The 23,425-nt window shown below is 40.3% G+C and overlaps 1 protein-coding gene and 1 non-coding gene across 4 annotated transcripts in view; both read right to left on the bottom strand.

Annotated features, from left to right (window-relative positions):
- Window positions 1-1,106: 1,106 nt before the first annotated feature.
- Window positions 1,107-23,425, bottom strand: part of LOC126279485 (UDP-glycosyltransferase UGT5-like) — an 81,027-nt gene continuing 58,708 nt past the window's right edge. For 2 of the 3 annotated variants that reach the window (XM_049979683.1, XM_049979681.1), the window contains exon 6: window positions 1,107-5,050. In XM_049979683.1, coding sequence (XP_049835640.1) covers window positions 4,765-5,050 — 286 coding nt within the window. In that variant the 3' untranslated portion in view covers window positions 1,107-4,764. Of the gene's footprint in view, window positions 5,051-14,022; window positions 14,206-23,425 lie in introns of those variants that run through there. The other variant, XM_049979682.1, reaches the window with a different exon arrangement.
- Trnat-ugu (transfer RNA threonine (anticodon UGU)) lies at window positions 11,731-11,806 on the bottom strand. Its single transcript has one exon. It is a non-coding gene; the product is annotated as a tRNA-Thr (tRNA).

Raw genomic sequence — 23,425 nt, 5'->3', positions numbered from 1 at the left:
ATGCATTCAGTTTAAAGATGTCTGCTTTTAGGACATTTTAAAAAACCAATGCAATTAAAAGTGGAAAATGTTATTTTATGTGACTGTATTGTGTGTACTTGCACAACTGTCTGTGAAAGCAACCGAATCTACAAATATTTACACTCCTTTCAGGTTACTGGATACTCTGGGTGCTAGTTCATGAGAAGTAATTGCAGAATCATGGAGAAACATAACTTGTTCTGATATACTTCTTATGGCTGTACCAGATACTCTAAAAAACCACTACCTGACGCAAAAAAACAGAGCTGAACTTTTAGTATATTTTATGACTAAAAGAAGATCAGTGCATTTGTAACAGAAGTATATTTCAAACTAATCACGAGTGTAATACAAATCTCATAAATATCTAAATCTGCGAATCTAAAATGTATTAAAGAAAATTTTACTACCTTATGCTTCATACGGTCTGCCTCATTTGTGGCACTGTATCTATCATGAGCAGTGGCTTATTTTTGTCCTTTAGAAGTGATAATGCCAGAAAAGCAAACCAATATGATGTATAATTTTCTTCTGTCACACTTCCACTCTTCCCGTTTGGGAGTTTTCATATTCCTTGCAGAAATGAGAATGGAGACTTCCAGTTCCCCACCCCACTGCAAAGTCAAGACCATACTTGGTGGCATTCTGCCACAAAGTTTTATTCAAATAATCTTTCAATGAAGGGTTCCATAGCACTTCACTTTCCCTGCAATCTTCAATAAATTTGACTCTTTATATAGTCAACAGACATTATTGCCACCAATAAGTCCCATGAATCACAAAAACGACTCGGACACAAATGTGAGCATCAGCTGATCACAGGTTGTCTGCTAATAAGCACAAGAGATTATCACCTAAGGCAGGAAGCAATGTGCTTTTATGCATGGCCACCGCTTTGAGGAAATTATGCGCACAGAAATTGACATGTATACCTGTGCTATTGGAAATGTAAGTGCATACACAAAACTGAACAGCAAAAAGGCATACTTTTCTTTTACTTCTCTAGTATTATAGTATTACAGTAGAGTGTTGATTATCCGAAGTAATTGGGGGACATGGGTGTTCGGAAAATTAGTTTGTTCGGATAATCGAACTGTACATGTTTATTTGCCAAAAAGAGTTACTGTACAGTAAATTTATTCATAAAAACAGGCATCTCTTTTAGCATTACAAAGTAACATACAAAGGCAACTTCAGTAGGAATATATAGTATGTGGCACAGTTTATTAAACAAAAATATTTTATATCTGTAATTGTTGACTTCCCCACCTTGTACTCATTGGATAAAGTGGTTGCAGATTCACCTTCTTCTAACCTTTCAATAATCTCGTACTTGTCCCTCATAGAAAGGATAACACGTTTATGTTTAAGCATTTTGTATCGTCAAGTTAACTTCTTCACACAGCACCACACAAGTGGTCGTAACAGAGAACAGAAGGTGACTGTTTGCACCATGAGCAGTGCCAAGCCTACAGAAGTGTGCTGATTGTTGAAACACAGCAACTGGCGGCTTGGCCGGTCAACAATGCCTTGTGAAGGCCCCATTACAAGCAACGTTCTGCCAGTGGTGGCCCAGTGCGGTGACTACTGTTGGAAACTTGGTTTGGGGGTGAGGGAGATGATGGACGGTAGGGTGGGAGAGTAACAGGTGCGAGCAAGTACACAGTTCGGTTACGCGGTCGTTTGGTTGACCGACATTCGGATAATCGACGCCCTACTGTACTTACTTTCAAACTTTACATATCTCTGGTATGAGGATATTTGAACTATGAAGTGCAAGAAAAAATTAGAACTGTAAAATAGCCATTTTATTTCAGCAACATCCTCCCCCATTTCAATGTCAAGACATCTTCTGTTGAGAAAAACAGTATTCATACTTCAATCATTTTCCATTGTTCAAATATTGAGAATGGAAAACAAGTCAAAGTAAACATGAACAAAGTGAAGTAACCATTAAGAACTCCATTAACAACTATCTTTAAACTGCTATAAGCCTTTTGTACTAACATTAACTTTGACTTAGTGAAATTGATAGGAAAGCCACTACTTTCAAAAAAGCTGCTGTTTCCTCTGTTATGTTAAATAGCTGCTGTGTATCACCTGTTGCTAGCTTAATATCTATATGATAGCACTGAAGTGAAAGAGGTGTGATCAGACCTTCTTTTCAAACTTATATTAATCTTAAATTATACACAGTTCTTTGAAGCAGTAACTAATAACTTATGTTTTCAATTATACAGGGTCTCAATTTCTCACTTCATGGCACTTCTTATTACAATATAGATCCCCTCCTCCCTCTGGATGCCACAAAAGAGTTGGATTATACACAGCAATTATTTTTCTGCCTTATACTGTGATTCTGTAGACCAAAATTTTAGTGAAACTGTTTTTTGTTATCAGTGACAATATCATGGAGGAGTAATTATGCTAGGAAGTGGCTGTAAGATTGGTTCGTTTGTACCTCATACACACAAAAAACAAAAAAATCTACTCAACAAGCGGTGGCAGGACAGCATACACTCAAAAAGGTTTAACTTACGCAAGAATAGTTGAGGGGGAAGGCAGAAGGACAAAGGAAAGGATTGGAAAGATTTGGAAAAGAGGTAAAGTTCAGAAAAGTCACCCAGAACCCCAGATCAGGGGGGACTTACTGAATTGGATGAGAAGTAAACTGACTGTTGGGGACTGCACCAGACAAGATTTGAAAACCAGAGACCTTAAAGGTGGAAGATAGGGTAATTTGCACCACAGAATTACTGCTAAAACATCATGCATGAGTTAATAACAGTAAAATGCAAAACACATTCACATATTTAACAGAGATAGGAGGGGAGAAAGCAAAAAATAGACAGGTCAGAAATGAAAGATGTTGAAAACTAAAATGGAGTGGAGAAAGGAGTAGTTTCTGTGGAGAAATGCTGAGACAGAAGGCATTATTGTAAATTAAGGCCACGTGGGTGACAAGAACAAGGACATGTAGCACCAGTTCACACCTGTGGAGTTCTCAGAAACTGGTGTCTAGGAGAAGAATCCAGATGGCGCGTGTGGTGGCAAAGGCACCGGGGTCATGACTGTCATGTTGTAGAGCATGCTCTGCAGCAGGATATCATGTGTTGGTAGTATAAATGCTCTGCCTATGACCATTCATCCTAACTGATAACTGGATGCTAGTCATCCTGATGTAAGAGGTCGGACAGCGTTTACACAACAGCTGGTATATGACAAAAGTCATTTCACAGGTGGTTCACTCTTTGAAAGTGTATGTTTTGCCATTTGCAGGGCTGCTGTAGTTGGTGGTAGGAGGGTGCACAGGGTAAGTCTTGCTGTGTGGATGGTCACAGGGGTAGAAGGCATAGGATAGAGGTATCGGTGCAGAATGAGCATTGGGTCTGACAAGGATATTGTGGAGACTGGGAAGGTGATGAAAAGCTATTCTAGGTGTAGTGGGCAAAATCTCTCATTTCAGGGCATGTTTTTAGAATCTGAGGTGAGAATGGTGGTGTATTGCTGTAAAGAGTCTGCTTATGAACAAATATGTTTGCCTTGAATGCCAAGCTGTATGGGAGGGAACATTTGACATGGAAAGGACGAAGGTGAAGGAAGGAGGATGAATAGGACTGATCAGTCCTTTTCATTCACCCTTTTTCCTTCCCCTTCAACTCTTCTGCCATAAGAAGGAACCACTGGCTCTGAAAGCTTGCATAAGTTAAACCTTTTTTGTGTGTGTGAGTTCTCCTGCCAATACTTGGTGATTAGATTTTCTTATCTATCCAATTACATGTCAAATACTGATTATTTTTGTAGCAATTTAACATAGCATAGATAAAAGCTTCCACAAACAGTTCATAGCCACATGTTTTTTTTATAATGTCTTTCATACTAAGATTAAGTTGGTATGATGGAAATTTGGCATAACCCTCAAGCCCCAAAAGGTCTCCGTTACTCGACCATTTACAAGCATCACAATAGCTTTAAAAAATTGACAGCCAACAATAACTAGCAGCATTTGCAAACATCAGAGGGTTTCTATGATTTCATGATGATGAAACATCAGCAAAATCATTAAACAAATGTCAGCTGACGAACTTGAGACTAAAATCAGTGGGCAAAATGTGTTCTGAGCAGGTTCCTTGCACAAATTTATGTGAACCTTCGAGCTTCAAGAATCATTTGTCAGATCAGCAACTGAATATGGATTATCAACTGTTATCTAATAACAAAGTCATCAGACTCAATTATCAAAAAAATCTAAAATCTGTGACTAACACCTCTGTTTTTGATGCTTTCCTAAAAATCTTGCTGAAATGACATCCCAAGAAGGAAAGGAAAGAATCAGAATGGCTTAGCCCCAATAAAGGGGTGGAGTCCAGAATAACATTTTCTTCTTGAACCTGAGACTACATTGCTATGCATCTATCAGTGTTATGAATACAAAGCTGGACTGAATGTCATACATCAATGGTTCAGATGGATGAAGCATAGTTCATGAAAAGGAAATATTTTGGTATAGCTTATTATCCATTATATACTTTTAATCTGTGACATAGGTTGCTAACTGGTCACTTTACACTGGTGAATGAAATTTTCATAATGGAAATTTACAGTAATTGGCACATGCATAGTTGCGCAAATAATATTTCTTACATGGATCATATCCATGAATGGGACAACAACAAACAGTTGTGACAGCTGGCACTGTCTATCGACACAGTAGAAGTCTGAAGTCCAAATGAAGCCATTAAATCAATTATTCTTCTTTGATTGAACTGTGACTTTTCTACTGATTTGCCTATAAATATAACTACACAGAGCAAACACGCAATACATGGAAAATACAGTCACAGCAAATACTGCAGCAACAACATCCAGCAGAGCTAACTGCCACCAAGGCAGGTCACGTGCAGCGACCTGCAGATGTACTGCACCCCGATGTCTCAACACATATTCTGTCCAGAAGACAGCACGCTCCAGTGGTGATTCTGGCTGGTCACGAAACTGTCGTGACAGTTCAGCTGCCCGATTTGCATACCTGCAATGTTACAAGTGGTATATTTTTCTAGTGCTTTTGCTAAGATGCTCAGTGTGGAGTGTATGTTAGATGTTTTGTTGCAGTGTTCAGTAAAACAATTTTTTTATATTATACTGATCAGCCAGAACATTATGACCGCTGACCATCTATCAGTTTAACCCATCCAGGTGACAGCAGCGTCACCTGGTGAGGAAAGACTGCTAGTCAGACACAGGCACAGTGCATGTAGTATCAGTGAGCATGCTGTCAATGTCTAGAATGAGGAAGGCATACAATCTGAGTTTCACAGAGGGCAGTTTGTGACGGCCTGGAGGCTTAGCATGAGCATTTCAGCAACTGCACTACTTGTTGGATGTTCGAGGGGTGCTGTGGTGTGTCTTCCACACATGGTGCAACCATGTCCAAATGTCAGATGTTGTAGGCTGGGCAGACTAGTGAAACAGGGCAGGCAGCAAACTGTGGTGGAACTAGCACCAGACTTTAAGCTGGGTAGAATACAAGTGTGTCTGAACACACAATCCACTGGACATGCCTATTGATGGGCTGCCACCGCTGACAACCCATGCTTGTGCCAACATTAACACCACAACTTCAGTAACTACAACTGAAATGAGCACATGACCATTGGTGCAGTGGCAGAGCATTGCATGGTCTGATGAATCCTGATATCTTCTTCATCATGTCAATGGAAGGGCGCAAATCCATCATCTTCCAGGGGATCAGCTCCTTGACACTTGTACTGCTGGTTGGACACAAGCATTATGCTCTGGGGAACATTCACATGGGCATCCATGGGTCTAATGGAGTTTCTGCAAGGCACCATGACAGCAAAGGAGTATCATACACTGGTTGCAGATTATATAAAACCCTTCATAGCAATAATGTTTCCTGACAACAGCGGCATTTGTCAACAAGATAATAAGCCAAGTCACAAGGTCAGGAATGTGATGGAATAGTTCGAGGAACACAATGGTGAGTTCCAATTAATGTGCTAATCCCCCAAGTCACCATCTGAACCTGATCAACACATCTGGGATGTAATTGTGGCATCAGAGCTCTTTGACCCCCCTCCCCGGAATTTATGGGAATCAGGTGACTTGTGTGTGCAGATGTGGTGCCAACTCCCTCCTGTGACCTACTACGGCCTCATTGCTTCCATCCCACCACAAGTTTCAGCTGTTGCTCATGCCAAAGGTGGACATACTGGCTATTTGGTAGGGGTCATAATGTTCTGGCTGATCAGGGTGTATAACAACAACGGAAATTACTGGATGGGGAAAATACATAAAATAGGCAAAAAGAAACTATTTAACTATAGAAGACTGGCAAATATAAATAAGGGACAGAAAACAATTAACAGCAGCTTTCAAGCTCTTGCTCTTTTTCTAGTAAGATACACACATTCCCACAGACAACTAAACAGATACCCAAATGTACTTACCTGTGGAGCAGTGAGAATGATTACTGAATATCAGTTATTGAAAGTAGTTGCTCACGTAGATGGAGGTGAGGAGGGGATATCAGGATAGCCTGAGGCATGTCTTCCATCAGATAACTTAGTGGCTGCAAAACAAGATGAAAAGATTTCATGAAGTAGAGTATATAAGGGAGAGAGAGGAGAGAGGGAGGAAAAGAGGGGAGAGGAAGGTGCTGGTGAAGGGGGAGAGTAAGGGAGAGGGGTGGGAAAAAAAGCGAAAGAATGGGGTGTGGTGAGAGAGAGAGAAAGAGACAGACAGAGAGAGAGAGAGAGAGAGAGAGAGAGAGAGAGAGAGAGAGAGAGAGAGAGAGAGAGAGGCCCCCTTCTCACTTTTGTTCACACCACTCAGATCATGTAATGCATTCTCTGACCACTCTTCCTCCTCCCTCCCCATGTGGACTTCCTCTCCCCCCCTCCCTCTCCCCCTGTTCTCCAATGCCTTCCCCATTTTGTCCACCCTTCTCCCTTCCTCTACCAGTCACTCTCTTCAACACTACATTCCTCTCCTTTCCTCCCGATCCATCCCCTGTAAGCTCAAGCTTCTGAAGTCCTTTCATCTTGTGCAGCCATTAAGTCATCTGGCGAACGAGATGCCTCACATGATCCTGCTACCCTCTCATAGCCTCATTCATTCTTCCCTACCACCTCCCAACCTCCATCTACTCGAGCCACTACTTTTGATAATTGATATTCAATAATAATTCTCACTGCTACTGTGAGTATGTATATTTAGGTGCCAGGCTGTCATTTGACAGAATACATCACAAAATTAAAACCAATAAATAAATTAAAACTATAAGTTTAATTCGCAGAAACATGAACTTTGTTACAGGAGTCACACTGAGAGGTAACATGCAATGGAAGCATGTGGCATTTGCCTCAACTCAGAATAAATTGGTTTCTTTTACAGCATTAAATAATTGAAAAGTTGATGTGCACACACCATTTCTGAGAATAACCTCATCCGATTTGTAAGAGCAAGGACTTTTACACACAGAGTCTAATTCAGTCAAATGGAGGCAGTGTGTGGCTTTATTAGGAGCTACAATGACTGCTAATCTCAGTCTTTTAAAGATGTATATTAATTACTCTGTCTTATCTTGTTATTATCTTGGAACATTTATTTCGAAGCATTTCAAGAAAGCTATCATCTTCTACATCTACTTAAATATTTTGTAAGTTCTCCTTCATGGTGAGCTCTATGGGACATATTGGATGAGTCTGTGAGCAAGTGAGTGTGTTTATATTTTCCAACATGGATAACAATGCCATAATGTATCTGAAAATGATTTTTGTTGATTGTCATGCAGGTTACCACTACATAATGACACATGTTCTGAAAAGACCTCATCCAGATATATGTTTAATGAATCTGCCGATATTAGGTGTTTGTACCATGTGTCAATTGATAAAAGTTTCACTTACCTGTCAACATGATGAGAATTAGCTATTAACTTGAACTATTTTGAATAGAATTTCATGATAAACTGATTAATATGTACATTCTACTCCAACTGATTGTCTGGGTGGATACTTGATATAAACCAAGAAACGTCATGATCCAAGTATACATTTCGGGGTAACTCATGCCTCTGCTAGAAAGCTGGACATAAGGGGTTGAAATCTGAAGCAGAGGAATCTTTGGCAACCCTTTGAATATATATCAGAAAGGTGGACTCCCCAAAGGAGGCAGGAGTGTTTATAGTAATAAAACAACAAGTGGAAAGCACAACAGCACACTTTGAAGTATAAAAATAAACAGAAAATAGTGGCAGTGTGCAAAAAATGTGTGCGATGTAAAATATAAGAAATGCATAGTTCCGCAGAGTACCTATATAAAAAAAGAGGAAGAGAGAGAGAGAGAGAGAGAGAGAGAGAGAGAGAGAGAGAGAGAGAGAGAACAACCTTGCGTCAGTTTCTTGTAGTTGCAAAGACAGAATGAAAATTCCTTTAAGAATTGTACAGCAACTATAGGCAATACAGTCACACAAATAAGGAATTTAAAGCAAAAACATTAGCTCCCACGAGGTCCGAAATGAATTACATTGTGTACTAAAACTGACAATAATAACCAGGACCAGTGGATGTTAAATAATAGTTGCATGTTTCCATCAACTACTATATTCAGGAGCATTGGTCATAGGGTCATTCAGAGAAGCCTAATCTTAATAGTATGGAAATACCCCACACATTTTGTAGCAGTAGGGGATGACTGTAACCTGCACAGTACTGACTAGAAAAACTATGAATGTATAATTGGCAGTAAGGATAAATCACCTTGCAAAGTAAAACTGACTGCATTGTTCAAAAGACTATGTTAAACACCTACTTCAAAAAAATTCACATCAGAAAGAAATGTGTGTGTGTGTGTGTGTGTGTGTGTGTGTGTGTGTGTGTGTGTGTGTGCGCAAGAGAGAGAGAGAGAGAGAGAGAGAGAGAGAGAGAGAGAGAGAGAGAGAGAGAGATATTTGTGATGATAATGATGCTATTACTGGTCACCAAAAGCAGTAAGGTCATCAAGACTGCTAGCAGAGAATGTGTATTTGGATTAACTGAATAGAGAGTCACTAACAAATAATTAAAGGACGAAATGAGAACATTTAGATCACATATGACAAACACAGACCAATATTGTGGTTAAAGTAGAAAAAATAGTATAGATAAATATGTACCAAGTAAAGTAATCAAAAACAATAATGATGGGTGTTGGTTTAATGGAGGAATTGAGGAATTTTGCAGAAACGGACTGCACTCTTGCTACAGAAAAACTTATAAAGAAAACTTAATAGCAACTTGTGCATCAATAAGAGGACCTATACTGATATGTGGAACCTATCCATTTTCAGTCATATCTTTGCAAAAGATCCTTCAGAAAATTCTAAAAACTTGCATATGATGGATGCTGACATAAGCACACCCAGTATTGAAAAACAACTAAGACTGCTTAAAGTGAACAATGCACCAGGCTCAAACTGAATCCCACTCAGATTTTAGATTGATTATGTTTCAGAATCAGCCCTTTTATTGGGTCAATAATCTCATGCATAAAAATAGTTTCCTGGGCTTGTAAAAAGCATAAGCCACTACTGTTTACAAAAAGGGTAAAATATCAGAGGCACAGAATTATCGAAAAATATTGATGCCATGTATGAATTGCAGGTTTCTAAAACATACCCAAAGCTCAAACATGGTGACGTTCCTTGAGAAAATCAAGCTTCTACCAAAGACTCAGCATGGATTCAGCAAACATCACTCACATGAAACACAACTTGCTTAGTTCATACAAAAAATCTTGCAAACAGTAGATGCAAGTGAGCAATTAAGTTCTGACTTTCTGTATTTGTAAAACAGCATTCAACACTACCACATTTCAACTGCTAACCAAAATATTGTCATGTCAGAACAAGACAGTCCTGTGTGCTTCAATATCATGTCTTCTTCAAGGAACTTTGCTACTTCCGGAGCTTTGGCAGTTAGCACAGTATTGGTGGCAACACACTGGGTGAGACAATCAGTGAAGACTATTTTCTATCGATTGCCATTTGTCAATTTTAGGGACCTCACCAAGATGTCGATTCTAATTTAGAGGAATGGCACTGCTGCTGGTGGGATTGGTACCAGATGATCCAAAGATAATTATGGTACTTGCATCCATTATTGGCAGTACCTCACCAGCATCTAACAGATTGGTAGAGACATGCAGTTATACATTCATCTGATTCTGTCTAGAATCCCAAGTGACCAGATGTTGGAACATTATAGACATACTGCAGGTGACCACATGTTGGAACATTGTACACGCACTGCAGGATGGCTGGCAAGATATGAAGTGAGATGACTAGCAACCATTTCCTCCCCATTGGACCACAGTTCCTCTTGTACAATGCTCCCTTTATTAAGCGGAATTCTCATTTGGTTTGTTCCTCTTCCTTCATGGCTTCTATGGTTTTCAGCATTGCTGCATCTTCCCTCTGTTCAGCAACAATACCATTTAAAGCAATAGTGATAGAGTTCATCCACATTGCTGTGCCCCACGAAAGGATCCCTAGAAAGCCAATCGGCATCCTTGTGTTCATATCCACTATTGTATACTACTGTGGCATCATACTCCTAAAGTCTCAATTCCCATCTCACATCTGACAGATCCTTCAGGCCAGTCAGTTGGCATAGAGAATGGTAGTCCATCACAACAGTGAATGGTATGCCAAGTAAATGTAGCTTGAAATTATTGATGGTTCAAACAACTGTTGGGTACTTTTTCTCAGTTGTAGGTAGAGTAGTTCATCACTGACTTTGAGAGAACTCTGGAAGCACAAGCTACCACCTTCCTGAATATGCAGTAGAACTGCACCTAACCATAACTGTAATGTCAATGTGAAGTTCTGTGCCAGGATTCTTGTCAAAAAGTACTATGAGTATAGACGATGTTAGCGTCTTGCTGAGGAGAAGGAAAGATCTTTCTTGCACCTCATTTCTGGAAAATTTGGCATTTCCCTGGAGGAGTTCTTGCAAGGGATATGCCTTGGTACAAAGTTCTTTATGGATTGCTGGTTGTGGCACATTCCAAGAAAACTTCTCACAGCATAAATGTATTGAGTAGTCATAAAATCTGTGACTGCTACTGTTTTCTCTGAATTGGGATAGATTCCATCACCATTCTTTTTCACTAAAACTCAAGATTTATATTTATGGTGTGGTGAAGAGCCACTTTTTCAGTTTCAGATGTAGGCCTGCAGTCTGAACACACTTCAACTTGGCCTTGATGGTCTTCAAATGTCTTAGAAGAAATGACAATGTCATCCAGATAGCAAAGAGACAGCTACAAGTTAAGGAATCTAAGCAGTTTGCCCATCAAACATTTGAAAGTGCTAGGAACACTACACAGTTGAAACGGCATAGCTTTGAGTTCATACAGGCCATTAGGGGTTATGAAGGTGGTCTTTTCCTGATTATCAACCTCAATTTACCAGTAAGGCTATTACACGGTTGAGAAATGCTTTTCTCCTTTCAAGCAGTCACCACAGGAGAGGACCAAGCATATTCTGAACATTCAATTATGTCACCTTGTAGCGTCTTATCCACTTCTTCCCAGATTATTCATCATTCAGCCAGTGATATTATATATGAGGAAATTACAATTATATTAATACCTTCAGCTGCTGACGGACGTTGATCTATGTCAATGGGGACAGGTGAAAACGTGTGCCCCAACCGGGACTCGAACCCGGGATCTCCTGCTTACATGGCAGATGCTCTATCCATCTTGAGCCACCGAGGGCACAGAGGATAGTACGACTGTAGGGGCTATCTTGTGCACACGTCCTGTGAGACCCACATTCTCACTTTGTATGTCCACACACTACATTCGTAGTGTCCCACCCCAACACACTCATTACTCGTGGAAGATATTCTTACTAAGTCCCGTAAGTGTTCGGGGAATATAAATCATCAGTACAGAAGAAGAAGGTCATGGCCGGTATTGCCAGAACTATATACTTACATGGATATGGTGTCTGTTCTTAAGGACATGTCCGAAAGAACAGACACCATATCCATATAAGTATATTATATATGAGTGTTGGCTAATTGGTGCATGATTCCCAGTGTTGATATGGTGTTTTACTATGGGTTGCCTTTTCTCCACTCTGCATTTGAAAGCATTTGGAAACTGACTCTGCATGGCTGTCACTTGCTGATGTTGTTCCTCGATCAAGCCAGAACCTATTGGCAGTTCAATAGTATCTTCCTTTCCTGTGTTGTTTGTAGTGATAGAGGAGCACAGTTCTTCATCAGTGACACTAACCTACCTTTTCTGGACAGGTACGGCTGTTCCTACACACATACGTTTAGGCGCGAATTGTCATTGTTAGTGACAATTATCATTCCAAATTTCTCCTCAACCCATGCAATACCTATTACCGTTGCTGGCATGTAGAATCCTTTTGGGAACTCAGGTAGCTTTCTGCAGTTGACAAAAGCTTCACAGTTTAATTGAGCTTGATGTTGTGAGATAATGTCTTCATTGGCAAACAACCATCCAGAGCGATCTTAGTTGTGTGTGCTGGTTGGAACAGCTTTATCAATCTGGAGATCTGACCTTCCACAGTCTGTGACTGCTTGTGATGCCTGCAAGAAGTCCCATCCATGAATAACATTATGAATAGATCCAGTTAAAATGATAAATTTGTAGTGCTGTGTTTTGCCACACATAGTTATTCTTGCAATAGATGTTCTTGTTGACTGGGTGTATTTCCCATTTGTGACTTCAAGCACAATTGCTTTTATATTATGGAACAAAGCCTTCTTTAGCTGGTGACAATAAGCATCCACTATTGCAGAAAAGGAAGCCCAAGTGGACTACTGCCTGGACAGGTTGGCCATTGTTAATGACATCATTGATATTTCCCGACATCTTGATGACTTTCATCTGCAGATAATTTTCATCTGTGGTGCCCCATCTCCATAAATAGTCAACTCACTTAGTTTACTTGAAGTTGACGGCTAAGTGTACTGTGACAGGGAATGTCTAAAGTGTGTCAGTTGATACCTGGCAAAATAGTAGTCATTGAAAACTCACATGCTTTCTCTGCAGTAGTGTGTATGTGTCCAGGGTGCCTACAGTGGAAACACAGCAGTGTGTAATCCTCTACCCTCCAAACGACTGTTGTTCTGTGGGGCATTGCACTTAATGGAGGAATTGGTTGGCTCCTGCTATGGTCAGATTCCAGATTGTCATTTGATGGTTGCAGCATTAATTCTGAGTTGACTCAAGTCCCTTCTTCATGGCATGTTCGACTAGAGGCAGAGATTGATGTTAGCAACTGATACACCTCTTGTTCAATATTCTCAACCACCTCCTGATATATGGGGTGAAAATTCATGGTTGCTGTCTCTTGTGTACTCAGTTTGAGATAATCTGGCATAGAGAGCTCATGGTGGTCTCTCACAACTGCCACAAGGGCCCATCACTTGACATCCCTTGACAGGAGAGCCTCTACAAGTCTTGTGGGACCACTTTCATCAAAGGTGAGTTTTTGTCAGCTTCCAACAAGCTACAATTCATGATATGGTACAGCACCAAAACATTCTTTATGTACAATCTTTCATTTACTGATGATGCTGGACTCTGTTATTTAATTGTTCATGTGCTAAGTGGACTTGCTGTTGGCTGTTGCCAAATAATTTCTTCGGATCTGTCTTGAATTTGTTCCTGCTATTGACCTTCTCTATATTGTTCTCAAACCAGTGCTGGGCTGTGCCGTAAAAGTACATATTTTTCAAACACATCAAGTCACACTACCTATTATTTGGTGACACAGTCAAGGCACTAAGTTTTTTTTTTTACACACACAAACACACACACACACACACACACACACACACACACACACACACACACACACAGAGTCAAGGCACTCAACCATTTCGTTGGGGTCCTGACCTGTATCTCTGGAAAATAGTGATGGATGCCTGATGCATATCTGACTTCTTGTAGGTTTGGAATCTTCTGTCTCCAGAACACACATATCTTAGGAACAATGTACTACTTGTATTCCAGTTCCTGTCTTATAGGCAATGACTTGCTTTGCCTAACTGGATCCATGGTGATGTCAACATTTTGAAGTACACAGCATCTCCACCAAACAATGTCGCCTCTAAACCACAATCAAGTCCAAATCTGAAGGCAGGGTCATCAATGAAGTACAACACTTGGAAATGGAAACACATTTATTACCAACATCATCACAGAACCAGAACAGAAGTGATATCCTGGTCAGAGATTGCAGGTAGTTATACAAACTTCAAATATTCCAGAGTGCTGATATTTATACAAACAAAAATGTTCCAAAATATACAAATATTAGGTACTTCAAGTACCTTCCAGAAACAATAAATACTAAATAAAAATTAATTGCTGATGGTTGGGTTTGAATACGCAACCCACATCATAACAGCTAGTGATGCTAAGCAGAATGCCACATGCACCTCAGCTCACAGAAATATAATCTTACAAAGTACCATTGCAGACATGTGATTGGCTGAATGGATATTTAATAGAATCCAGAACATTATATTGGACAGCAAATGTTCATGGAAGTATAAGAAGACCTCTGATAGTCCTAACACACATAAATAATGTAGCAGGTAGAATCAGAAGCACTATAAGATTGTTTTCTAATGAAACTGTCGTCTATCGGAAAAAACCCGCATTCAGTGACCATTAGGAAATTTCAATGATCATTAGGAAATGCCGGAAGACATCAAGAGAATTTATGATTGTTGTAATCAATAGTAGCACTCATTAAATAGGAATAAATGGATGTTAACACCAATAACAAAGACAAAGAACCCAGTCGTGCCAGTTACAGGATTACTAGTGAACATATTGAGCATGTCACAGTGTATAAGTATTTAGAAGTAACATTAAGAAGTGATACTAAATTTAAACAGGTGAATGGAATTAATAGATTTGTTGGAATGGTTCTTGGAATGTGCAATTGAGTGGTAAAGGAAATTACAAACAAAATGATAATGAAGCTGTTTGCAGTTTTTGTCAAGAAGTCATGATAACTTGCATCAAATGAATTGAGATACCTGCTGTTAGGACTGTAGCTGATTGCTATAGCTGTTAGAGTGAGTAACAGAAACACTCAAGAAGCTTAAACAGGTTTCCTAGGATAAATACGACACAGTTCTCATGAAACTTTGTTGGGTAAACTTCAAGAACCTGTATTTAAGGAACACCGTGCAACCACTCTGTTGCCTCCACGGTATATTCTGCACAGGGATCATGATAACAAGATAAGAGCGAATCAGTGACTACAGAGTCATAGAGACAGTCGTTTTCCTCACACTCTGTTTGTGAATATAGTAGAACAGTGAAATGCTGATATTGGTAAGAGGTACCTTCCACCATACCCTGTACAGTGGCTTGTGGCGTATATGCACAAGTGTAGGTTATATGTGCAAATGTAGATTAGTGCTTCAATCTGAGATATTCTGAGTTTTGTATTACTGATATGCATCTTCTTTTATTGCTTCTTTTATCAAAATGCCAGGAAATAAAGTTTCTGATCAGATTAGATACATGTCCTCATTGCCACAGAATGTGATATTCTTTGATAGTGTCAATGATTTATGCTGGCAGTAACAAAAACTGCACAATGAACAGTTTATTTTGCTGAAAATGTTTGTAGTGAAACTTAATTTAGCTTTCTCTGTGCTCTATTCCTTAAGAAATTTGAATTATGAAGTAAGAAAATCATTGTACACAGAGTGACCATACAGTCTTCTAAAATATTTCTGGAGACATGTTCATGAGAAATGTTTTCTTTACTTTTGTGGATCCTAATCATTAAAAGTCATCCATGATCAGACAATACAACTTGTCCCATTTGAGAGATAATTATAGCATGCTGTAAACCTTATATATAACTTAAGAAACGTTGATACCATAAATCTACTAACTGATGTTGTATCAGAGGTGTTACTATAGTCAAGAGACACCAACATCACATGAACCTAGGAAATGGCAACAAAGCCTGATAGCTTGCCACAGGAGTAGAAGCGTGAAGGGATGTGGCCACAAGCCAAAAGTGGTGCACCCTGATTCATCGTCTTGCTGCCTGGAGGCTGCAAGACATTGATGGACTTGACAATATGGCCAATTTGGTATGGAATGTACAAACAAAATAGACACATTCTGATAGTAAATTAACTGATCTCTGAGGGTTAGTGACTTTAATAAGATCATAAGTAATAGTAGTTGAAGTATTAGAATTAATGTTTGTATAACTAACATTAGTTTCATTAGTAACACTTTCTGTACAAAAATCAAGGTGATGGCAATAGTAATATGGCCTGTCTATGATTGTAATAGTTGTATTGTGTGGAATTGCAGTAGTGGTATATGCTATTGAAACAGTACTAATAGCAGTAGGTGATAAACGTAACTGTAAAGTTAATTAAAATAGATTGAAATAATGAAAAAAACATGGCTCTTTTTCTGCTATAGTAAAGGGATACTTGACAGAATGGAAAAAGATGTCATATGGAAACAATATTGTACATTAGCATATAGGTAGTCATTTAAAAGTTAGAGTGATAAGAGCAGAAGCAAATAAAGATAAGGAAAAATAGTATAATAGACTCTGCAAACATAATTCATTATCTGAGTAACGACACATTTCGCACAGCAAGAAATTTACATATTTAGCATGTCTTTACTTCCGGGGATGTCAGTGGCTGTGCCAAGGTGAATACACCTGTCAGATCAACAAAGTTAAGCACCACTGGGTGTGGCCAATACTTGGATGGGTGATTGTCCAGGTACAGTGTGCACTGTTGACATTGTTCCCTCTGCTTTTGTGGTAGAGGGGACATGAGGAGTGGTGGTATGACATCCCTGATCACCAGTCTTTGTGCCAAATGTCCTGGATTCAATTCCAAACCTCTCCGCAGTCTCTCATTTAAGTGAAGGCATGAGACACTGTTGATGGTGATACATCCATCAGAGGGGGTGTTAAGCTCAATGGTTCCCATGGGGCTCTTTGAGAAGAGTAGGCTATTTGCCGGCACTGGGTTTCACCCGCTTCCTTCTCTCATCATCTCCAACATGAACATGACACACACCCATTACAGTCACCTACACTTAATATACTCAGCAGAGGAAAGGTGCCTGCAGGCACAAAGGCTAGGGAAAAACTTTCCAAGGAGGTAGCTGATCCTGCCTTTTTGGGGTCTCCCAGCCATTCATGCCATACAACTTTAGCTTACTTTACTACGGTGGGTGCTAGAAAGAGTAAGTACCATTAATGCTTATCAAGATATTAATATTAAATCTTTTTCATTATGCTTGAAGCAGAAAAGAGGGATGCAAAGGCAGGGATGTGAGAGAGAAGGTTTAACCATTATTTTGATTCCCCTTTGATGTAAGCAATGGAATGTGAAAAATCAGCTGGAGGTCAGTAAACTCCCTTAGGCTCAGCTTTTGAAGCGTTCTAAGGCCCACATAGAGCTGTACTCCCTTGCAGCCAGCCTCACAGTTCTCCTCTACATGGACCTAACTTGCATATCAATGCACAACTTTAAGGCTAACTATTATCTGTTAAAAAAAAAAACCCGTCTCAACATCAATAGGTGTAAAAAGTTGACTGTCATTATTTAAATCCATGGGGAAAATTTTTGATATAGTTCCTGAGAGTTAAAATGGTGTAATATACACTCCTGGAAATGGAAAAAAGAACACATTGACACCGGTGTGTCAGACCCACCATACTTGCTCCGGACACTGCGAGAGGGCTGTACAAGCAATGATCACACGCACGGCACAGCGGACACACCAGGAACCGCGGTGTTGCCCGTCGAATGGCGCTACCTGCGCAGCATTTGTGCACCGCCGCCGTAAGTGTCAGCCAGTTTGCCGTGGCATACGGAGCTCCATTGCAGTCTTTAACACTGGTAGCATGCCGCGACAACGTGGACGTGAACCGTATGTGCAGTTGACGGACTTTGAGCGAGGGCGTATAGTGGGCATGCGGGAGGCCGGGTGGACGTACCACCGAATTGCTCAACACGTGGGGCGTGAGGTCTCCACAGTACATCGATGTCGCCAGTGGTCGGCGGAAGGTGCACGTGCCCGTCGACCTGGGACCGGACCGCAGCGACACACGGATGCACGCCAAGACCGTAGGATCCTACGCAGTGCCGTAGGGGACCTCACTGCCACTTCCCAGCAAATTAGGGACACTGTTGCTCCTGGGGTATCGGCGAGGACCATTCGCAACCGTCTCCATGAAGCTGGGCTACGGTCCCGCACACCGTTAGGCCGTCTTCCGCTCACGCCCCAACATCGTGCAGCCCGCCTCCAGTGGTGTCGCGACAGGCGTGAATGGAGGGACGAATGGAGACGTGTCGTCTTCAGCGATGAGAGTCGCTTCTGCCTTGGTGCCAATGATGGTCGTATGCGTGTTTGGCGCCGTGCAGGTGAGCGCCACAATCAGGACTGCATACGACCGAGGCACACAGGGCCAACACCTGGTTTCATGGCGTGCGGAGCGATCTCCTACACTGGCCGTACACCTCTGGTGATCGTCGAGGGGACACTGAATAGTGCACGGTACATCCAAACCATCATCAAACCCATCGTTCTACCATTCCTAGACCGGCAAGGGAACTTGCTGTTCCAACAGGACAATGCACATTTGCATGTATCCCGTGCCACCCAACGTGCTCTAGAAGGTGTAAGTCAACTACCCTGGCCAGCAAGATCTCCGGATCTGTCCCCCATTGAGCATGTTTGGGACTGGATGAAGCGTCGTCTCACGCGGTCTGCACGACCAGCACGAACGCTGGTCCAACTGAGGCGCCAGGTGGAAATGGCATGGCAAGCCGTTCCACAGGACTACATCCAGCATCTCTACGATCGTCTCCATGGGAGAATAGCAGCCTGCATTGCTGCGAAAGGTTGATATACACTGTACTAGTGCCGACATTGTGCATGCTCTGTTGCCTGTGTCTATGTGCCTGTGGTTCTGTCAGTGTGATCATGTGATGTATCTGACCCCAGGAATGTGTCAATAAAGTTTCCCCTTCCTGGGACAATGAATTCATGGTGTTCTTATTTCAATTTACAGGAGTGTATTACATATGACGAATTGGCATGTAACAAGATGTACTACTATCATTAATGTTTATTTTCTACACAAAACTGTAACAACTTTGATAATTCAGTGATAAAAAGCAATTGAACAAAAGAAATATTTTGTCTTTTATAATTATACAGTTGTGTATGCAGAAGAAAGATATAAGTAAATGTTGGTGTTAAACTCGTGTATCAATAGCATTAGAGAAAATGAAGACTGGGACATGTGAAAAGCAACAAATGGTAAGAAAGTCATTGAAGTATTTGCCCACCAACTTTCTTGCCAGTTTCCTTATTTATCAAATATACAGAAGTTATACAGAGTGTCCCAACAGGAATGCTCGATATTCAGGGATAAGAGAGGAAAGCTCAATTGAAGTAAGAAACTTCATATGGACATATTCCAAATGACTTCTGAGATAGAACACATTTAGAATGAATTATAGTGAACTCAAAATTGAGCTCTGTGAGACTCCCTTTGTGATTTTCCCCCAGTACAATTAACTGGCCACTAAGATCTCCAGGCCTTATGCCATTATATTTTTGACTTGGGGTTGGATGAAGGCTGAGGTGTTCAAACAAATGGTGAATAAAGTGAATACATTAGATGACTGTTTGATCATGTCATGGACACTGCTGCCCACATAGGGAATGTATAAATACAAGCAACACAGCATGTTCTCCCAAGAGTGCACAAATGCACTGAAGTTGATGGTGGGGTATTTGAACAGTTATTGTGAACTGTACGAGGGCTGTAATGTGATGTGTTGGTTTGTTTATTGGTTGGTTTGGGGGAGGGGACCAAACAGTGAGATCATCGGTACCACATGATACGTATGATAATGTTTAGAGATGACTGTGTTAAAAATATATAAGAGGGCTTGTTGAAAAGTAGTGCTTCTGAATTTTTCACAGAGAAAAAACAGTTTTGAAGTAAAACAAACATTGTTAACTTTCTAAATCTTTATTCTTCAAGTCTACATATTTGCAGCACTCTGCCACTAGAGGGTTCTTAATTGTAGCATGTAACATGACAGTGTGTAATGTAGCTATACCATGCCTGAGAAACAGTATGCTGTAATCAAGTTTCAAATTTGAAGAGTTCACCAACACATGAAACATCCTCTCCTTCAGCATAACAATGCCGGGCCACACATGAGTGCTGCGACATCTACAATAATTTGATGCCCTGGATTCCCTGTAACTGTTCACCCTCCATACAGCACCGACTTGGCCCTGTATGATTTTCATCTGTTTCCAAAATTTAAAGAACACCCTGAAGGACTTCACTTTAATAGTGATGCATCAGTGCAAACAGAGGTGAGGTTATGGCTCTGTCAACAAAGTGAAACATTCAGCAGTCAAGGTATCAACAAATTGGCCTCTTGTCAGGAGAAATACATTCATTACCAAGGTGACTACGCTGAGAAATAAATTTGTAAACATGAAGAATAAAGATGTTGAATGTTAATGATATTTGTTTTATTTAAGAAGCATTAAGAGTTTTCCATGTAAAACATTCAGAGTCACTACTTTTTGGCACACCCTCTTATATTGCAATTGTTTCTAAAATCAAGTTGCAGTGTTTACCAGCTGGTGCACATATAAGCCTGACAATGTGCTGAACATTACAGAAAATAAATTTGGTATTGAAGTACATCTAATGTGTTCTGTCATGGAAAACATTTGGGATAGGACATAAGTCCAACTGAAGTTTTTTTTCCCTCCCAGCTTACTGATTTGTCTCAACCCAAGATTGGCAATGATTTGAAGCACAAATGGGGCTGAACTAAGTTGTTAGTTCAACAATGTCCCCCCCCCCCCCCCCCCCCCCCAGTTTAAAGACTCGCCAATAGGGACACCTAAAAATTTTGAAGCTTTTGTCCAGGTTATTATGTGATCATTATGTGTTTCATTAATCATTGGTGTAGTACCAGTGGCTCTAGATGGACAAAACTGAATGTTGTGTCCTTTCGAAATTGAGACAGAAACCATTTGCAGAGAACACTGCTTACCATTTCTTTCGTAGCTGTATGTATTTTTGAATATAATAGAGGGAAACATTCCATGTACGAAAAATATATCTAAAAACAAAGAAGCTGTAACTTACCAAAAGAAAGTGTTGGTATGTTGATAAAGACAATATAAACAATAAAAAACACACAAACACACACACAAATTTCAAAGTTTTCGCAACCCAAGGTTGCTTCATCAGGAAAGAGGGAAGGAGAGCAAAAGACGAAAGGATGTGTGTTTTAAGGGAGAGGGTAAGGAATCATTCCAATCCTGGGAGCGGAAAGACTTACCTTAGGGGAAAAAAGGACAGGCCTCTGTACTTCCGCCTCAACTGACATCCCTGCCCAACCTCTTTGCATTTACACATGTCTGCCTGGTGTGTATATGTGCGGATGGATAGTGTGTGTGTGCAAGTGTATACCTGTCCTTTTCCCCCCCCCTAAGGTAAGTCTTTCCGCTCCCGGGATTGGAATGACTCCTTACCCCCTCCCATAAAACCCATATCCTTTTGCATTTACCTCTCCTTCCCTCTTTCCTGGTAAAGCAACCTTGAGTTGCGAAAGCTTGAAATTTGTGTGTGTGTTTGTGTGTTTTTTATTGTTTATATTGTCTCTATCAACATACCAACACTTTCGTTTGGTAAGTTACAGCTTCTATGTTTTTAGATATGTTGTTGTTGTTGTGGTCTTCAGTCCAGAGACTGATTTGATGTAGCTCTCCATGCTACTCTATCCTGTGCAAGCTTCTTTATCTCCCAGTACCTACTGCAACCTAAATACTTCTGAATCTACTCAGTGTATTCATCTCTTGGTCTCCCTCTACGATTTTACCCTCAACGCTGCCCTCCAATGCTAAATTTGTGATCCCTTGACACCTCAGAACATGTCCTACCAACCGACCCCTTCTTCTCGTCAATTTGGGCCACAAACTTCACTTCTTCCCAGTCCTATTCAATATCTCCTCATTAGTTACATGATCTACCCACCTAATCTTCAACATTCTTCTGTAGCACCACATTTCGAAAGCTTCTATTCTCTTCTTGTCCAAACTATTTACTGTGAAACCGATACTAACAAAGAGATAGAGGGGCTGGCCAGTACTTACCTCAGCTCAGTACAGCCGATAGATACACAAAAAACAACCGAAAATTAAAGTTTCTAGCTTTCGGAATAAATGTTTCATCAGGGAGGAGAGAGGGGAAAGGAAGAGAAAGTGGATTTAGTTACTCACAACCCAGGTTATGAAGCAACAGGGAAAGGAAAACAGGGAGGGTAGCAAGGATGGAGGCATGGTTGTAAGAGGGAAGCCAAAGATATTCTACTGTAGGTACTGTGCCAGCTTCAAACCAAAGAGGCAAATGAAACAAGCACAGTTGGTGACGAGAAAAATATATTAAAAACAAAGATTCCAAGACTTACCAAGCGGGAAAGCGCCGGCAGACAGGCACATGAACAAAACACACAAACACACACACAGAATTGCTAGCTTTAGCAACCGATGGTTGCTTCTTCAGGAAGGAGAGGGAAAGACGAAAGGATGTGGGTTTTAAGGGAGAGGGTAAGGAGTCATTCCAATCCCGGGAGCGGAGAGACTTCCCTTAGGGGAGAAAAAGGACAGATGTACACTCGTACACACACACACCTTTTATATATATATATATATATATATATATATATATATATATATATATATATATATATATATATATATATATATATATATATATATATATATATATATAAGAGGAGAAAGTGTGTAGATGACAGATGTAAGTCATAGCTAACAAAAGGGACAAAACAATGAAGAATGTGGACCATATAGGTGCTGGGTTGTGAGTAACTAAATCCACTTTACCTTCTTCTCTTTCTTTCCCCTCTCTCCTCCCTGATGAAGGAACATTTATTCCGAAAGCTAAAATTTTCGGTTGTTTTTTACGTATCTATCGGCTGTACTGAGCTGAGGTAAGTACTGGCCAGCCCCTCAATCTCTTTGTTAGTATTTGTTTCACATCTTTATATGAGATTTTCCATTAATTATTTAAACTATTTATTGGCCATGTTTCAGTTCCATACATGGCTACACTCCAAACAAATACTTTCAGAAACGACTTCCTGACACTTAAACCTATACTCGATGTTAACAAATTTCTCTTCTTCAGAAACGCTTTCCTTGCCATTGCCAGTCTACATTTTATATCCTCTCTACTTCGACCATTCAGTTATTTTGCTCCCCAAATAGC

The sequence above is a fragment of the Schistocerca gregaria genome, chromosome 1 (genome assembly GCF_023897955.1).
Source record: "Schistocerca gregaria isolate iqSchGreg1 chromosome 1, iqSchGreg1.2, whole genome shotgun sequence".
Lineage (NCBI taxonomy): Eukaryota > Metazoa > Arthropoda > Insecta > Orthoptera > Acrididae > Schistocerca > Schistocerca gregaria.
Note: the sequence above shows the minus strand (reverse complement) of the source record. Positions and strands in the feature narration are given on the sequence as shown.